A 15,472-nucleotide genomic window follows, 5' to 3' on the forward strand; every position below is an offset into this window, starting at 1 on the left:
CAGGTGAAAGACCCGGGTTAGAAATACCCATCCCTTTGAAAACGTTTTTTCACGAAGCACCAGGGGAGCTGTAACTCGCTTTACTAACCCGCTTTGCTCCTGGCCACCTCTTTCTGGGACGCACGGACTCCTGGAACAGTCCCCCAATTTCAAATGCCAAAACCTCAGATACCCCTGGTGATGGAACAGCTCCTCAGGGAAGGGGCCCGGGAGGCCTGGCCAGTGAGCTGCGCTCCGGGAGTGGGGGTGGGAAGATATCCGCGCACCTTTGCGGTGGTGCAGCTCGCCACGCCCCGCCGGTGCACGGGATCCCCGCAGCGCACACGGCTCAGGTGGCGCCCAGACCTGGGCCCTCGGGGTGCGCGTGGGCGCGGGGAGCAGCGCGAGGCGGGGAGAGGCGGGGACTACATCCCCGCCGGCCCCCAGGCGCCGGGCGGGGCGCGCACTGTGCTGGACGCCGGTTTCGGGGCGCCAGAGGGCGTGGGAGCGCAGTGCGGACTGGAGAAGTGGTGGCCACGCGTTTCGGGTAAGAAAGTTGGTACTGAGTGACCCCGAGGCCCGGACAGACCCCCGAGGGATCAGGCAGGGTGCACAGGGACGTAGGTGAGTGAAAGGCAACGGGCCCTGGAAGAAAATGGAAAGAGGGTTGGGCTGGGTAGTGGGGACTGATCCCTGCATACGGGGGACGGGGGTGTGGGGGGAGAGGCAGACAGACCCGCTCTGGGACTCCCCCCTTCCCCACCACCACCCCTTGCCTCTCAGGGCAGCCCCTCCGCAACAGAGCCGAATCAGTGACCGAACAGAAGAGTTTGGCAACTGCATTGAACAGTCTCTTCATTTTTAAGGAACTTGGGTATTTTTGTTTGGCTTTTTGCGTTTTACTGTTCTTAGCTTCCCTGTTTCTAGTTCTCTCTTCTCCAGGTTTTCCTGGAATCTTTCTTCCTGCCCAGAGGTGCTCCTCTCTTAGCGACGTGCTGTTGCTCAAACTTTGCCCTTTTTCAGAGAACGTGACTCTTTGCTCCCAGAGTTCTTGTCTGTGGATTGAAGTGTGAAGTGGAGGGATGGAGGGAGGGAGGGAGAGAGAGAGAGAGAGGAAGAGAGAGAGAGAGAAGGTAAAAAGAGAGAGAGAGAGACCTTCTCTCCCCAGTATTTCAATAGCATTTTATTCAGTATGTGCCTTGGGCTGGAGAACATTCTAACTTCATGCTGTATGAGAGTTTCATTCAAAGCATAATCACCAAGTTTGTGTAAAACTGGATTTACAGAATAACCATCATTCTCTGGTAAAAACCCTGGTTGAGAGTTTTTACTTCATATTTCAGGACTTTCCAAACTCATGAAGTCCGCAAATCTGGCCCATTGTGGACATTGCACTGTGCAGAGAGAAGTGTGAGGTTGTTCCTGTCCTCTGAGGAGTTACAGTCTAGAAGAGGAGCCCAAATTGCTCCTGCTGAGAACCCTCATGTGAGGTTTAGTCCCGTATAAGAGTGGGAGGGGTGCTAAGGAGTAAGAAATTCTATTCAGCTTGGGGGATTTGGGAGTGTTCCCTTGTTTTTCTGTTTGCTGAAGTGAGAGTTCTGGGCATGAGAACCACAGAGATATACAGCATTTCGTCACTACTCATGAAGCTTCCTTCCCTCCCTCCTGCTCCCATCCCACTTCAAGTGGGGACTGGGTCTTGCACTCAGTTACTTGCTTATGGTAATGTGTGCACACAACTAGTTGTGCCACTGCCTAGCTACTTGAGTCTTTTTTTTTTTTTTTGCCTCCAGCACTACAAACCCACTGCTCCTGGAGGCCATTTTTCCCATTTTTGTTGCCCTTGTTGCTATTGCTGTTGTTGGATAGGACAGAGAGAAATCAAGAGAGATGGGGGAGACAGAGGAGGGAGAGAAAGATAGATACCTGCAGACCTGCTTCACCGCTTGTGAAGCGACCCCCTTGCAGGTGGGGGCAGGGGGCTTGAACTGAGATCCTTACCCTGGTCCTTGGGTTTCTTGCTATATGTGCTTACCTGCTGGGCTACTGCTCGGCCCCCGCCCCTTGAATCTGCCTTTGTTTCAGCAAATCTTTATCCAGGTAGAAGGACTGGAAAGCCAGGAGGTGGGTTCAGGGCAAGCAGGATGGACCCTGAGGCCAACAAGTCTTGGAGTTATGTAGATTAAGGTTTCTTGAATTGTAATGGGCTTTCTGTGGATTTCCTGCTAAAACAAAACTGGTACTACATCTACTAACTAGTCTTTATTATTTTGCAGGGGCAAGGTCAGATCCTGGGTGGGGATGTTTAGATTTCTGGGGCATTTTGTTGCCATTGCTGTTGTTGTTGGATAGGACAGTGAAATCAAGAGGGGGAGAGAAAGATAGACACCTGCAGACCTGCTTCACCGCCTGTGAAGTGACTCCCCTGCAGGTGGGGAGCTGAGGGCTTGAAGCGGGATCCTTTATCTGGTCCTTGAGCTTCCCACCATGTGCGTTTAACCTGCTGTGCTACCACCTGACCCCCAATGTTTGAGTTTCTGATCACTGCCCTTTTGTTTTCCAATTTCAGCTTTGGCATGTTAACTAACTTTTGCAAAGCAGTTTCTGTGAACAGAAAAATAAATCTGTCCAGCCAATTAATCAGTTTTAGACCACCTCCTCCCTGTAGGGAAGTCCTATTCTATTGAGACTTCAATTTCAGTTTGACTTCTGTCAAAGACAAACACAAGGGAGTCGGGCTATAGCACAGCGGGTTAAGCGCAGGTGGCGCAAAGCACAAGGACCGGCATAAGGATCCCGGTTGGAACCCCGGCTCCCCACCTGCAGGGGAGTCGCTTCACAGGCGGTGAAGCAGGTCTGCAGGTGTCTATCTTTCTCTCCTCCTCTCTGTCTTCCCCTCCTCTCTCCATTTCTCTCTGTCCTATCCAACAACGACAACAACAATAATAACTACAACAATAAAACAACAAGGGCAACAAAAAGGGAATAAATAAATTAAATAAATATAAAAAAAAAAGACAAACACAAGACTGCCTGCCTGAAACTATGGGTGTAACTGCCCTAAGCGTGAAATGAATGCAGCTAGAGAGACAAGGACCTGGACGTCTAGTGTTAATAGCAAGTAGTGGCTGATATAGAGACTGATACTGCTGAACCTGACCCCTGACTCTTTTGTCACTTGAAACTTCTTAAACTTCTGTGGGGCCCCCACAACCTGGGATTGTGCCCCCTGGTCTAGATAAGAGGTGAGTAGTTGAGAAGGACAGGGAAAGGTTGTAGAGATGAACGATAACAGAACTGACGTGACTTTGTCCTAAATAGACAGGAGTTGCAAGGGTTGAGAAGGGACTGCTGGGAACGGCAAGATAAGAGGAAAGAGGGTGTAGGCCAGAGAACAGAAGTGTGTGGTGACCCCTATAGCCCATCAGAAAGGATGAATTTGTACTTATTATACACATGATACTGTGATTATCACATTACATGGATTAATTCATCATATATGTAGGCTGCTATTATCCCCAATAGCAGAAGGATAAACTGAAACACAGGGTCACCCCAGCTGACAAATGATAAAGCTAACGTGCAGACCCATAAAGCTAAACTCTAACTCTGGGACTCTAACCCCTCTACTAGAAGGAGCTGGAATTCTTTAGCCTTAATAAACAGCAAAAGGGGGAGTCGGGCGGTGGCGCAGTGGGTTAAGCGCACGTGGCGCAAAGCGCAGGGACCGTCGTAAGGATCCCAGTTCGAGCCCCCGTCTCCCCACCTGCAGGGGAGTCGCTTCACAGGCGGTGAAGCAGGCCTGCAGGTGTCTATCTTTCTCTCCCCTCTCTCTCTGTCTTCCCCTCCTCTCTCCATTTCTCTCTGTCCTATCCAACAACAAAGCAACGTCAACAATGGCAATGATAACCGCAATGAGGCTGCAACAACTAAGGCAACAAAAAGGGGGAAAAATGGCCTCCAGGAGCGGTGGATTCATGGTGCAGGCACCGAGCCCAGCAATAACCCTGGAGGAAAAAAATTTAAAAAAAAAAAACAGCAAAAGGAATTGGTTGTTTTTTTATTAATTTATTTATCAGATAGAGACAGAGAGAAATTGAGAAGAGAATGGGAGAGAGAGAGAGGGAAAGAGACAGAGAGACATCTGCAGCTCTGCTTCACAACTCATGAAGCTTTCCTCCCATAGGTGTGGACCAGGGTCTTGAACCCAGGTCCTTGTGCACTGTAATGTGTGCGTTTGACCAGGTGTGCCACCCCCTGGCTCCCGGAAAAGAAATTGTTTAGAGGGCAAAATTGCAGGTTTTCATGAGTATGTTGAATTGGTGTTTATAGGTGTATCAAAAGTAGTCAGAATACCAGTCTCTTCCACAAACAGGTGTTCATCCAGGTCACAAGGAAGTCAGGATTCAGGTTGTTTTCTTAAGACTTATGTTTTCCCTGTGGGTCAGATGATTACATTTATCTTTCACAACCTCCAACTGGATTTTAGTCTCATCATCAAAGTAGGAAAAAACACAAGGAAATTCTGGTTTCCTCTAGATCTTCATTCCCCTCAGAGCAAAGCTACTAACAGGACTGGGTCGTAATTTCAAGAACAAATTTATCTAGAGACAAGATTTTTTTTTTTTTGTAAGGGGAGACATTGTGCTAACTTTTCACAAAAGCTGTATTTCTCAAGAACACATCAGAGCCAGGGTCTTTGGGTGACTGGGAGGGTGGGGGTAGGGGTGGAGAAGTGACAGGAAAAGTAGAATACATTAGATAAAACTCTTATATCACCACACATTTCTGCTTCTACTTGGGGATCTTCTACTCTGTTTGATTAGAGACTAATAGTTTTAAGACAGAAACAAAATAGTTCATAATTATTATATTCTGAGCTTGATTTAATTATGGGAAGCACTGGATTTGCAAATGTGCCAATGGCTAGGGAGGTTGCTTCCCAATAGAGCACAGGACATGCATGTCTGAGGTCCAAGTTTCTGTCAACAGCACATGTATGCCAGAGCTCAGCATCTCACCCATAAAATAAACTAAGTGTTCCAGTGACTTTAGAATTATAGCATAACCCCATTTGTTGATAGATGTAGACATCCCTGCAATTACTTTCGGTCAACAATCATTTTTTGTATATTTGTTACCAAATAGTATCTGGCCACAATTGATTTCCTTTTGCAAATGCTGGACTTTGCATTCATGGTTTCAAATGTTTATGCCTGGTGGTTCAAAATAATAATAATAATAATAGTAATGCTTGTTTAAGTAATACGTGACAGAGCTGGAAATTGAACCAAGCAGCCTGCCTGGGGAACCCAGGTTGATAACCAGACTGCTGTGTTGCCTTTTCACTTTTCTTATACTGATTATGGGCTGGAACACTCAGTGCAGAAAGCACAGGACAATAAAATATAGTCCCTGTCCTGGGGAGTTTGGTCTGGAACTGGAGAGGCTGATCTTCTAGAACTAGGTAAGTCTTAAGGCTGTAAAGTGCTGGGTCTGGTGACAATATGGAAAGGAGGAAAAGTGTCTTATCCTCCTCACCTTATTTTGTGTCTTGGTCATTCTTTATGTAGTCAGTCTCCCTGAGTCAGGTACCTGTCCTTTCTTGGTTCTCCTGTTGTTGTTGTTGTTTTTGTTTTTTTTCCTCCACTCTATGAGCCTTCAGAATGCCTCAGCCATCTTCGTAGATAAAATAGGAACAGTTTATGATTAGATTCTTCTGAACATTGCTCTCATCTTGTCTCCATCCTGTCCTTAGAACAATATTTTCATTCCCTGTCAGATTCGGTTGAACAGGTTTATAGCTTTCTCACTTGTTCAGTGCATTCATGTTCTTGTCTGCATTTTTCAGTACTAAACTGGGAAGGGACTTTGCCCGAGAGTTTGATCATTAATTGACATTCCTTGAAGAAGAAAAGGACTTAGATTGTATGTTTTGCAGACATTTTTCCAGCAGCTCCATGGCCCGCCCGAAGAAGAGACTTGAAGGTCTCGTTGCTGCAACAATCACGCCGATGACAGAGCATGGGTAAGGAGGCATTTGAGACCCAGAGGAATCTCTGCTCTTGTCATTGAAATGGGCGTAAGTCTCCACACTGACAGGCACTGTGTCCTAGTGCCAAATGAGAACTCCTGACTGTTTTTCCCCTGCACTATCTCTTGCTCGTGATAGAGAGGAAATCTCTGTGTCAGGGCTGAGAGACAGTAAGACACACAGCTTGCCTTTCTCCCACTGCCTGTAATGTCACAGAGCAGAACGCCCTGGCTTTTACCGCTGCCCGGTGGAGTTGCATGAAAAGGATTTTGTTTGGGAGTCGGGCAGTAGCGCAGTGAGTTGAGAGCATGTGGAGCGAAGTGCAAGGACCAGCTTAAGGATCCTGGTTGGAGCCTCTGGCTCCCCACCTGCAGGGGAAGCAGGTCTGCAGGTGTCTATCTTTCTCTCCCCCGCTCTGTCTTCCCCTCCTCTCTCTATTTCTCTCTGTCCTATCCAACAATGACAACATCAGTAACAACAACAATAATAATTACAACAACAATAAAAAACAAGGGCAACAAAAGGGAAAATAAATTTTTAAAAATAAAAAAAAGGATTTTGTTTTAGCAGGACTCTATGTCGGGCACTAACCTAGCCCTTCTAGGTGTCTCTAGATAACCCCAGGCTGCTCATCACCCTGGATAACTGTTCTCCTATGCAAAATGGAGAAGGGAGCGAACTGTGAGACAGACCCCACAGGCATGCCCAAAGTCTCATATCAGCATCTGTTAGGTGCCAAAGCACCTGCAGGAGTGGGAGATGACAGGAGAGGGTTGCTGAGAAGTCATTATTCAAGTAGATGTTCTGGCTTCCAGGTGAGGGTGGTCTCTTTGCTTGTATACTCAGAGGATGGTCATGCAGTGTGGGTGTCCGTGTGCAGATCACCCTCCCTGTGCTCACCAGTAACCAAAAGGGGGCTCAGCCTCTTCTTGGAGGTATTTGGAGGTATCCACTACTGACCTACTCAGGCTGCCCAGGCCAGTGGAATTCTGCTTAAACCTCTCCTTCCTTCCTCTGTAAAATGTCATGGTCATCATACCTGTATCATGCAGCTATGGGCATTAAATAAGAGAAATCATATAGTCTCATTTAGCATGCAGTCCATATGCATTCAAGACAGTAAGTTAGAACTGCTACTGTGGCCTGCGACATTGCTTTTTTTTTTTTTTTCTTTTGGTCCTCTGTGCTGAATTTGCCATCCCAGACCTTCCCCCTTTTCAAGTGGATAAAATTTCATATAACTCTCAGTATTCTCACTTAAAGTTGGCCACACTACAGTTTTTCCTTAGATCATTGGAGTTCAACTCTTCTAGGTCCCAAGATTCACTAAAAAGTGCCTGGTTTTCTTTTTGTTGTTGTTTTGTTTTGTTTTTTAATAGGACAGAGAAATTAAGAGAGGAAAAGAGAGGTAAGGAGGGAAAGAGAAAGAGAGATACCTACAGACCTGCTTCACCACTTGTGTAGCTTTCCCTATGCAGGGGACGGAGGAACTGGAGGCTTGAACTCGGGTCTGTGAGCATTGTAACACATATACACTACCAGATGTGTCACCACCCAGCCCAAAAAGAGTACCTCTTTTCTAAATAATACATTTCATACAAATAAAAAAAATAAAATCCATATAGAGGTGGCATTTCAGTTAGTCAGCGACTTTTATTTTCTATGGTTTCTTAGGTTTTTGCACAAGACCTAAGAAAGACCAAAGTCAGCTCTTTCTCAATGTGTCCGTCTTTTGTTGGGCAGTTGAAGCAGCAGACTTGTGACTGCAGGCAGGATTTACTTCCTGTTGTGGAGTGAGATCCTGTTTTCGAGCTCAGAGACTACATCTGGTTGGGGCTCCTTCAACCTTTTCCCTTAGACTTTCCTTAGCTTAGCAAGAACTTCTGGAAACCATGTGGTGTATTCATCTAGGTCAGCGTGTTCTCCCTACTCTGCTCTTTTCCTGAGATAGCAGGCCTCTGTATGCCTGCGCACACTCTGTTTCTTCCTTCTACCACCCACTTCTTTTTCTACTTCATTATTCATCCATCAAAACTATTCTGTCATGTTTTCCACTTTCCCTAAAAAGAGTTAGTTAGAGGTTGTTATCCTGTGATCCCATTTTATCTCTGAACTTGACTAAATATACCCTTTTCCCTTTTTTCCCTGTGTGTTTTAGAGAAATCAACATTTCAGTCATTGGTCAGTACGTGGATTATCTTGTGGAAGAACAGGGAGTGACGAATGTTTTTGGTAAGTCATGCTGAGAGATGCCTCTACATATCTCTGGTTTGGTGCTTAAAAAGTAACTTCCCAGGGATGGGGATAGATAGCAAAGAGACTCTCATGCTTGAGGCTCTTAAACCCCAGGTTCAATCCCCCATACCACTATAAACCAGAGCTGAGCTGAGCTCTGATTAAAAAAAAAAGAGAGAGAGAAAGAGAAAGGTAACTTCCTTCTGAAGGAAGCTCAGAATGTCATGGGTTATGACTGAGCCTGGCTGAACTAAGTAAAATTTGTGAATTCTCACAGCTCTAGACACATAAATCTCAAGAGATGATATAGGGCACTAGAAGATAACTCGCCTGGCAGGATACATACCTTGACATGCAGGTGGCTGGGTTCGAGCCCCAGTACCGTGGTACCAGGGAAAGCTCCAGTATTGTGGTGTCTGTTTCAATATATGTGTATGTCTGTGTGTGTGTGTGTGTGTGTGTGTTTGTATGTGTTTGTGTGCTCACACACATGCATGTGTGTATATGAGCACTTGTATGTCAACCCAGGAATGGTGAATTAGCACATATGTAGAGTCCTGGTCCTGGGAAAAAAATAGAAAGAGATTATCTTTTCTGGGGTACCCTCTTTATGAAGTATAAATAAAAATTCTTGCTTTTATGGTATTTTGATTATTCAGCTATTAACATCAGTATTATTATTATTATCTTCTCCTTTTACACGAGTTCTAAGAAAGAGGGACCAGGTGGTGGCACACCTAGTTGAACACACATTACAATCCACAAGGACCCAGGTTTGAGCCCTGGGTCCCCACCTATGGGGGAAAGCTTTACACATGGTGCAGGACTACAAGGGTCTCTCTCTCTCTCTCTGTCTTTTCTCTTTCATCTTGATTTCTGACTGTCTCTATCCAATAAATAAATAAAGATAATAAAATAAATAAATAAAAAGTTCTAAGGAAGACCAGAGTTAGGGGCTGGAGAAATAGCTCAATGGTCTGGGAGGTGAGACAGCATGAGGTTCCAAGTTCAGTTCCCAGCAGCACATGCACCAGAGTGATGGCTGTCCCTTTCTCTCTCCTCCTATTTTTCTCATGAATAAATACATCCTTTAAAAAGAGAGAGAGGGAAATAGCTCCTACCTGTGGTACCTGCTTTCACCACCCTCACCCCATGTGGGAGTTCATCCCATGCAGAATGTGACCATAGTATGGAAGGCAGTACTGTCACTGTGATGTCTCTCCTTCACTTCTGTCTCTCTCTCTCTTTTAATATTTATTTATTGATTAATGAGAGATATGAGAGAGAGAGAAAGAGAAACAGCATAGTTCTGATACGTGTGCTGCCAGGGATTGAACTTGGGATTCATGTTTGATAGCCCAATGCCTCATGCACTGCACCACTTCCTGGACCACTCTGCCTCTCTTTCTGTATCAGAATAAAAGAGGCAACCAAGAGTGGTAAAATCATACATATGTGAATCTCTGGCATTGCTAATATAATAGTAATAAGTAATAAAGACTGAAGTCAGTTCCTTTTTTTTTAAAGCCTTATTGGGTAATGGCTTAAAGTATACTTTTGTGTTTTTTTTTCACCATTCCTGTCATGAAAGGTCTGTTTCCCCATCCCACCCCCATAGATAATCACTGTAGTTATCCCACAGTTGAAGTCACCTCTTCTTGGACAGATAGAACAGTAGATGATTGCAGACAGGACCTACTGCCTGTTAATGAAGTGAGATTTCAGCTTATCTTCAGATAGATAGTGATTCAGAACTTCGTATTTTCATCTAAATTTTTCTTATTTGTGATTAATAGCAGGTTATAAGATTATAAGATTACAGTGTATAGTTTCACACCATATCCACCAAAATTCTGTGTCCCCTCCCTCCCACCTCCCAGAGATAACCACCATAATTCTCACAAGCCTTACACTTTGTTTGCTTCTGGTTTTTTGTTTGTTTGTTTGTTTGTTTTTGGGTTTTGTTTTCCAAATTCATATGTATCCGTTCTCTAAATTCCACATATGAGTGAAACCATCTGACATCTGCCTTTCATCCTTATTTCACTAAGCGACCCAGCAAAGTTGAATCACTCACCCACAAGATCTGAGAAACTATTTAAAATAATTTGGCTAAAGTAGAGAACTGTGGGAAGTAGAAAGGAGTCAGTTAGGAAGATTAACCAAAAAGGGCATAAAAAATATGCCAGAGAGATAACTTTCTTATGAATGACTGTTTAAAAAAAAAAAAATCAAGCTGTCCTAGAGTGTCAGTCTGCAGAGGGGCAATTTTCGATCTGCAGTGCACACTACTGTCCTCACAAGTCACTTAAGATACCCTGACTTACGATACCAGTGCTGGTTGAGGTTGATTTCTCCTGCCACCCATGTCCAAATACAGAGCTAGGTGGTGTGTTTGGAAATTTGCCGATGTAAATGACCACCTCCACTCAAAATATTTGCTGTCTATCCCTGATAATGAGAACCGGTTTGTAATTACAGCTCAGTAACCTTCCCCCTGCTTCCTGACATGGAGAAAGAAAAGAGAGTGAGCCCGGGATGAAAGTAGAAAGGGCACTCTCCCCTCCAGATTCTGATCTCTTGGTCTTCCAGCGCTGATGTTGAAGGAGCATCTAGCCCACTGACTGACTCTTTGTTTGGAACAGTGAATGGCACCACGGGAGAAGGCTTGTCCCTGGACATCTCTGAGCGCCAGCAGGTTGCAGAGGAGTGGGTAAAGAAAGGGAAGAACAAGTGAGTGACTGCATCAAGATGAAGACACTCATCAGTTAGAGCAAAAGAGCATACAAAAGCTGGTTACAAAACAAGAGTCCCCATGAGACTGACTGTTCACTGATGGGAAGGAGCTGAAATAGAGGGGTCCCTTCCTTTTTGTGCAGAAGGGCAGGCAGGGCAGAGGGCACCTCTGCTTCAGATGAGGCCAGTCCCTTCTAGTGGTCTGACCATGGTCTGAAAAGTTAAGAGGGGACACTTGTCCGGGTTGGTCACCAACTCTGCTCCTGTCTCGTCTGTTGAACAAAGCCTACTCCCTTCCCTGAGTAGCATGGTGTTATCAGCCCTGGGCTTCCTTCCTTTTAAATGACTCAGCATATTCTTTCTGGAGCTTCCTCTTAGGAAATGTTCTGCCTCCTCTGAACTTGAGGGTTATGACAGATTTTTTGTTACAGTGCTAGACCTCTACCCTGGTAAAGCAGCAGGACCCAACTGGTGCACATGACATTCTGGGGGTGTGAGGTTCTGGTAGCTCTGGGGATAGTCAGCGTCCCCAGCCTAAGATAGCTCATTGATGGACTTTTTTGATACAAATGTCACCATCCACTGTGGCATCTAAAAGAATGGTTAGTCCAATTCAATTTTCAAGTGTTTTAAATTATTGATTCTTTTTTAAAAATATTTATTTATTCCCTTTTGTTGCCCTTGTTTTATTGTTGTATAGGACAGAGAGAAATGGAGAGAGGAGGGGGAGATAGAGAGGAGGAAAGATAGACACCTGCAGACCTGCTTCACCGCCTGTGAAATGACTCCCCTGCAGGTGGGGGGGGGGGGCTCAAACTGGCTTATGCTGGTCCTTACGCTTTTGCTATGTGCTCTTAACCCACTGCGCTACCTCATTGAACCTGAGACTTTGGAGCCTCAGGCATAAGTCTATTTGCATAACCATTATGCTGTATACCGCCCCCCCACCAGGAAAACAGACAACAAACAGGTTGTCTTTGTCTCTCTTTTTTTTTTTTGCTTCAGAATTCTAGTGCTTGATTAAACCTTACATTTTATTTCCCGGGCATTTTTTTTTTTTCTGATTACTGTGGAATGTAATAGTTCTGAAATTGAGATTACCCAGATGGGAGCTAACTGCCTAGGCTGTGCCAGTGTGTCCCTTCCCATGTTGCTGTAACCTCCTGGCGATGCAGCTGAATTTTGTCTTTGGCAGGTTGGATCAAGTGGTGATTCACGTTGGGGCATTGAGCTTGAAGGATTCACAAAAACTGGTATGTGTGCAGGCCGAGTTGGGAGAAAGCATTCATGTGACCCCCACTTTTATGCTGCAGTTAAACATTAATATGGTCTTAAGGACTGAGAGATAGTTCACCTAGTTGAGCAAGCACCTTCCCATCCGTGAAACCGGGGTTTGAGCTCCAGCACCACACAGGAGCACCATGGGGAGCTTCAAGGATGGTAAAGTCATGCTGTGTTTTCTCTGCCCCCCTCTGTCATCTCTTTCTCTTTCTCTCTTTGTTTATCACTCTTGCTCTCCTTTCTCTCCCTAAATAACAAAAGTGAGAGCAGGCCCAAGAGGCAGATGAGTGGTACTGTGCATGCACAGTGCCCAGAGTTCATACCCTGCTCCAAGCTAAAAGTGCCAATACTTTTTTTGATGGAAACTGGAAAATAGAAAGCATGGAGCCTCAGAGAGCCCACATTATAGAAGAAGGCACAGGGTCCACAGGGTCATAAACCAAGAAGCCCAAAATGAGAGTTTTGGGTAGGAGATACAGATCCCTCTGCTTCCAGCAATGGAGTAACAAATAGGTAGATATAGCCAAACTCTTGGGGAATGAACAAGCTAGAGCCAACCTCATTTTTACATTGAAAGCAATAGGTAAAGCCATCTGTTAGGCATATAATAAGTGGAAGACAGGAGTCAAATATAAGGGCAGCAAAATTGAAAAGTGACTACCTAGAGAGTTAGAGAAGTAAAACACAAAATAGTTGCTCCCACTCATGCTCAAGGCAGCACTGTTCAAAGTTGCCAAGTGGTGAAAGCAAATCTAGATGCCCATAGAAAGATGATTAAATAAACATAATGTGCTAGCATACATGGAATACTGTTTGGTCTTAAAAAGGAGAGGACCTCATCCTGTCATTGCTACAACCTGAATGAACACAAGGGCACTGTTAAGTGAAATACACTAGTCACTAAATGACAGATCCTATATTATTCCGCTCTGACGAGATATCTTATACAACAAATGCACAAAAACAGAAAGGATAGTAGTTTCCCTGGACTGGGAGGAGGGCAGAAGTACTCATTTCCTCTGTTATGAGGAGTTAATAGATAAAAAAAAAAAATTGGATATGCACAGTGAGAGTTTTGGAAATTTGTTTCATAACAGCGTGAATATTCTTAAAGCTGCTGAATTGTATGCTTTAAATTGGTCAAGATGGTAAATTTTCGCTCTTTTTTAATATTTAATTTTTTAATATTTATTTATTCCCTTTTGTGGCCCTTGTTTTATTGATGTAGTTATTAATATTGATGTTGTCATTGTTGAATAGGACAGAGAAATGGAGAGAGATGGGGAAGACAGAGAGGAGGAGAGAAAGATAGACACCTGCAGACCTGCTTCCCTGCCTGTGAAGCGACTCCCCTGCAGTTGGGGAGCCAGGGGCTCGAACCAGGATCCTTACGCCGGTCCTTGCACTTTGTACCACCTGCATTTAACCCACTGTGCTACTGCCCGACTCCCTTATTATTTAATATTTATATCTGATCATCACTGCGGCTTCACTGCTCTGTACTTTTTTCAGGTAGAGACACATAGAGGGAGAGAGAGACAGATAGACGGACAGATACAGACCACAGTGCTAAAGCTTCCCCCAGTGCAGGAAGAGACAGATTTGAACAGAGTCACATACATGGCAAAGCCTTGCTCAATTCAAGTGAGCTACTTTAACAGCACATATTTTTTATAGTTTTTTTTAAATTTCTTTATTGGGGAATTAATGCTTTACATTCAACAGTAAATACTATAGTCTGTACATGCATAACATTTCCCAGTTTTCCATATAATAATACAACTCCCACTAGGTCCTCTGTCATCCTTTTTGGACCTGTATTCTCCCACCCACCTACACCCACCCCGGAGTCTTTTACTTTGCTGCAATACGCCAGCTCCAGTTCAGGTTCTATTTCTGTTTTCTCTTCTGATCTTCTTTTCCAACTTCTGCCTGAGAGTGAGATCATCCCATATTCATCCTTCTGTTTCTGACTTACTTCACTTAAAATGATTTTTTCAAGCTCCATCCAAGATGGGCTGAAAATGGAGAAGTCAACATTTTTAATAGCTGAGTAGTATTCCATTGTGTATGTACCACAAGTTGCTCAACCACTCATCTGTTGTTGGACACTTGGGTTGCTTCCAGGTTTTGACTATTACAAATTGTGTTGCTAAGATCATATGTGTACACAGATCTTTTTGTGCCAGGCTAGCTTCGTGGGAGAGAGACCAGGAACTCGTGGTGTCGTGACAATACAAGTCTTTATTAATGTGGGAGCTCCAGAATCAGGTGTGAGCACAGCAGGTTAAGCCACATGGCGCCAAACCGCAATGGCCACCTCCTGCTCTGCAGGCCAGCCCTTCTCCCGGTCAGGACACGGGAGAGAAAAGAGAGTGAAACCAGGAACAGAAGTGGACTTTATAGGGTAAAATTGGAAGTGGCAAGTTGGAAAGGGAGATAGCTGGGAAAGGGGTGGAGAAAAGAAAGAGCTGAAGGTTGAAAGTTTCCATAGCAACGGTTGCTAGAGTTTTAACTGGCGGGATTAATGTACCCTGCAGGAGGGCAGGTCTCAAGGTAGAAAAAAGATAGGTCAAACGTGGGGATCTTTCAGGAAAAACAATGATTTTGTAAATAGGCCATAGTATCAGCAATAGAGCATGGAGCAGAGCATGGGGAGGCCGGGGGCGGGCTGGCTTAAGGCCCGACATTATTCAATGGATATGTTGGAATCCTTAGGATCTATCCCCAGGAGAGGAATTGCAGGATCATAGGGTTGGTCGATTTCTAGCATCTGAGAGTTCTCCACAGAGGTTGGACCAATTTACATTCCAACCAGCAGTGCAGGAGGGTTCCTTTGGCCCCACAACCTCTCCAGCATTTGCTGCTGCTACCTTTTCTGATGTATGACATTCTCACAGGAATGAAGTGATATCTGATTGTTGTCTTTATTTGCATTTCTCTGAAAGTCATTGACTTAGAGCATTTTTTCATGTGTTTCTCAGCATTGTGGATCTTTTCTGTGATGAATATTCTACCCATGTCCTCTCCCCATTTTTGAATGAGGTTGTTTTCTTGTTGTTGAATTTGGCAAGCTCTTTATGTATTCTGGTTATTAGCCTCTTGTCTGATGTATGGCATGTAAAGATCTTCTCCCATTCTGTGAGGGGTCTCTTGGTTTGGGTAGTGGTATCTTTTGCTGTGCAGAAGCTTTTTAATTTGATGTAG

At 44.6% G+C, this 15,472-nt stretch overlaps 1 protein-coding gene across 3 annotated transcripts in view; it reads left to right on the plus strand.

The window, feature by feature from the left end:
• Nucleotides 1-434: 434 nt before the first annotated feature.
• Nucleotides 435-15,472, plus strand: part of NPL (N-acetylneuraminate pyruvate lyase) — a 42,356-nt gene continuing 27,318 nt past the window's right edge. For 2 of the 3 annotated variants that reach the window (XR_009551576.1, XM_060197804.1), the window contains exons 1-5: nt 435-603; nt 5,921-6,007; nt 8,172-8,245; nt 10,894-10,981; nt 12,180-12,237. Coding sequence is in view for 2 of the 3 variants with exons in the window: in XM_060197804.1 (XP_060053787.1) it covers nt 5,940-6,007; nt 8,172-8,245; nt 10,894-10,981; nt 12,180-12,237 (288 nt within the window). In the remaining variant the exon portion in view is untranslated. The remainder of the gene's footprint in view (nt 604-5,920; nt 6,008-8,171; nt 8,246-10,893; nt 10,982-12,179; nt 12,238-15,472) is intronic. The other variant, XM_007525833.3, reaches the window with a different exon arrangement.

This window comes from Erinaceus europaeus, chromosome 9, assembly GCF_950295315.1.
Source record: "Erinaceus europaeus chromosome 9, mEriEur2.1, whole genome shotgun sequence".
In the NCBI taxonomy this organism is placed as follows: Eukaryota; Metazoa; Chordata; class Mammalia; order Eulipotyphla; family Erinaceidae; genus Erinaceus; species Erinaceus europaeus.